The 3,467-nt window shown below is 43.5% G+C and overlaps 1 protein-coding gene and 1 long non-coding RNA gene across 3 annotated transcripts in view; one reads left to right on the top strand and one right to left on the bottom strand.

Moving 5' to 3' along the window:
* The window catches only part of LOC109296121, a 637,130-nt gene that overhangs the window by 419,734 nt on the left and 213,929 nt on the right, over positions 1-3,467 (top strand). The window lies entirely within an intron of this gene.
* Positions 1-3,467, bottom strand: part of STAB2 (stabilin 2) — a 166,554-nt gene that overhangs the window by 12,962 nt on the left and 150,125 nt on the right. For both annotated transcript variants that reach the window (XM_019515340.1, XM_019515339.1), the window contains 2 exons: positions 506-671; positions 144-250 (listed from right to left, as the gene is read on the bottom strand). In XM_019515340.1, coding sequence (XP_019370885.1) covers positions 144-250; positions 506-671 — 273 coding nt within the window. The remainder of the gene's footprint in view (positions 1-143; positions 251-505; positions 672-3,467) is intronic.

The following is a 3,467-nucleotide window of genomic DNA, read 5'->3' on the forward strand; positions in this document are numbered from 1 at the left end:
TATCCCCCCACCCCCCCCCCCCCCCCCCCCCGACAAAGGACAGCCCTGGGTACATTTAGATGCATGCATATACAGTTGGGTATTCACTACTGTACATCTGCTCTGTTTCGTGTGTCACAAAACACTGCGTTTCTAATCCGTACCGACACAAAGTTTGTGAATGTGGAGAAGGACATCAAGACTTGAAGCAGGTTCCCACTGCACATGAAGCCATCTCCCACGTAGCCAGGCTTACATGTGCAGTTCACTTCTGTAAAATACAGACACAGATCTGTTAGAGTGCAAGGTAAGAATGACAGTTTTGATCCAGGAGGCTGTTTGAAATGGTTCTGTGCAAGAGAAATAATTTTCTAGATTTAAAAAATTTTGTCTAGCTCAAAAAGAGAGACCCTCCTGCACCTACTATGCTGTGATCTCTCAAACTTAAATCAGATCATTCCGGATCTGGAAATAATTATGTTGCTATCTTTTGACTCAACAGACTCAGACACAAGGGTTTTACTACCTTTGACTCTGTAGCAGAAGACATCCCAGGTTTCACTCAGGTTGACTCGAGGCCCATAGTCAATTATTCCAACAACTCCTGATCCACAGTTTGGGGAAGAGAAGGCAGTTGGGTAACCTACTCTTCCAGTGTCTAACCAGCCAGCAGAGCAGAGGTGGTATCTTGCCTGTAACCAACACACAAATAATATTACTGTAAATCACAGAAGAAAGGTATTTTTGACCTATCTAGTGTGCTGTATATGAAACAAGCACTTGCCTCTATGTAGGGCCATTATAACATCTGTATATTACCTATATATTGCTTCTATTTGAGGGCATAGGCATTTTGATGGCTCTTTGCCCAAAACTGAATTTTATTTCAGCTGCTCTTTTTTTTTCTTTAGAGAAATGGCCTGTAGACAACCCTCTCCTAAGCTTACCTCTGTTTTGTGGGGTTGCTGCAGCTGTGTGAAGCCCTCCTAAAGTCTATGGAGTTTCATGAAGTCACAGGGAGGATCTTTTCTACATAGAGCTCAGAGCAGGATCAGAGTAATAGGGTGCATCTACACATGCAATTAATGCAGAGCAATAGACCCTGGAGTTTATTGCTCGTGGGTGCACTGTTTGAACGTATGCCCGGAAGCAATAAACTCCAGAGTTTATTTTTGTTTGCACATGCGCCCCAGATCACAGCACGTTGAACTGGGTTGGAGAAGCCCTGCTAGCAGAGGACCTTGAGGGTCAGCCTGCTATCTGGGGGCTTGTTCTCCAGCTCAATGTGCTGTGGAAGGGTTGGCTGGGGCATGAGGGTGCTTCAGTGTGGAGTTAGCTGGAAGGTAGTTGGCTTATTCCCCAGCCAGCTAAGGAAGCGTCTACATGCCTGCTGCTGTGGAGGTTTTTACTTTGCAGCAGGGTGGTACTTATATTTACAAGTACGATCCTGCTGCAGAATAAATTAGTTTACTCCAGTCTAATAGGGGTGCACATGTAGATTACAAGATGTTTACTGCAAGCTAATTAGCTTAACGTGCAGCAAATGTCTGATGTAGACACTCCTATAGAGAAATTAGCAACAATTGGATACCTTTTGTGTGTAAAAAGCCAACCAATAAGATGTGACTACAGGAATTAGCTTTTTTTTTAATCAGTGGTGAAGAAAAGCTGACAGACCTAGTTAAATTTTAGAAATAAATATTTATTGAAACAAGCTAGTACTACTGCTGGTTTTGCTGTCACAGAAGAAATATCTACACCACAGATAAGACGGACATGCAGAGTTCAAAGCCAGATCTGAAAGATCACAACCTTCAGAGTTATTTGAACCTCGAGTTCTGTTGAGGCCCCAGAAGAAGGTTGACATTCTGAACATGGTCCGGGTTTTCATCTTGCTGTTATCTTTTTTCCCTTCTAAATAAGGGGCTTCTTCACTACATTTTGAACTCCAAATGGACAGCATCTTTCTGGCTTATTCCAATATGACATACTATTTAAAATCTATTTGTTCAGAAATCCAAGGTGAAATTCCTATTTTGTTGAAGTCAATTGCAAAACTCCTCCTCACTCTACTCTTCTGTAACCTAGAACATGCTTAATGAAAATCATGATGAAATGGCTACCCTAGGTCTACAGCAGCCAGGAAATCCTGGACAGCCTTGAGGGGAAAAAAAGCATATACATAATGATTGTTTAAAAAATGTCCATGATGGGAATTTGTAATAAAAAACATGAGCTTTACAATTTTTTTTTTTTCAGAATAAGGAAAATCAGGCATAAAGTTAGCATAGTAGAGACATTTTCTTGCCAGTATTTCCAGTTCTCAAACCATCATTTAATATTGATGAATAAGAACTCTAATGTCTTGTGATTTCTCTTGTCTGGCTATGTTTCTATGGCAAGCAATGAAGGTAAGAAACCCCTGCATGGATCTTGAAACTTAGCGGGCTTTGTGGCCTCAATAAGAACGACCACCCCTGCAGTTTTGACCCCCCTGTGTTGTAATACATGGATGTGACAGGAGTTTTGCTTTCAACAATTTGGGGTACAGTTGCCCCAAAACCCCTGCACTGCTCTTCTTGAAACTTGGCAGGCTTTGTGGCCTCAGTAAGAGCTACCAGCCCTGCAGTTTTCACTCCGCTATGTTGTAACGCCTAGATGTGACATGAGTTTTGCTTTCAAGAATTTGAGGTGCTGTTCCCCCCAAACCCCTATACCAATCTTTTTTAAACTTGGCAGGATGCATGCTCTCTGCAGAGTCTACCACCCCTGAACATTTCATCCAAATCGGACAAAAAGGAACAAAGTTATAGACATTCTATTGTTTCCCCATTATACCCTATGGCAGGATCTCTGAGGCAGCTCTGAAGCTTCAGTAGCTCCAAACCGCTTTGGGAAGCTGAACGAGGCAGCGCTTCAACCTGGATGTGCTGCTTCAGATCCTGAAGCGGCCGAAGCTTCTCCAGATCTGAAGCTCTGTCCGAAGCTTTGCACAGCCCTACTCTGTAGCAATGATATCCACTGCTAAATTGTCAGGGCTTTAGTTCCTATATGTAAGACCCCATCCTGTTTTCAGAAGTGTGCATATAGTCCTCATTTGAAGTCAGTGAGAACTCTATGCCTGTGCTGAAGAATAAAATTTGGCCCATAGTGCACAGACAGAAGTTATATTTGTTGTGCAACTGGCCCCCTAAAAGTGCTCTACAGTCATGCCATGACACACATGCATGGCTGCAGAGTGCTTTAAAAGTGATTGATCATGTGACAAATTAACCCTCATAAAATGTGGGATCAGATGAAGGCACTCCACTTCAGAGCACTTCGGGGAACTTCTCTTCCCTAGGGTCAATCTGCACACTCAGGACTGGGCCCCTGGTGCTGTCCGTAGGAAGGGAAGGCAGAGAGAGAAAGGGGAATGAGCTGTGGGCTGGGGTTTGCCTGGCCTGAGCTAAAAGTAGGGCAGGTGGATTGGACTCCCCCCCCCCCCC

The sequence above is a fragment of the Gavialis gangeticus genome, unplaced genomic scaffold (assembly GCF_001723915.1).
Source record: "Gavialis gangeticus isolate Ggan-Ray unplaced genomic scaffold, GavGan_comp1, whole genome shotgun sequence".
NCBI lineage: Eukaryota > Metazoa > Chordata > Crocodylia > Gavialidae > Gavialis > Gavialis gangeticus.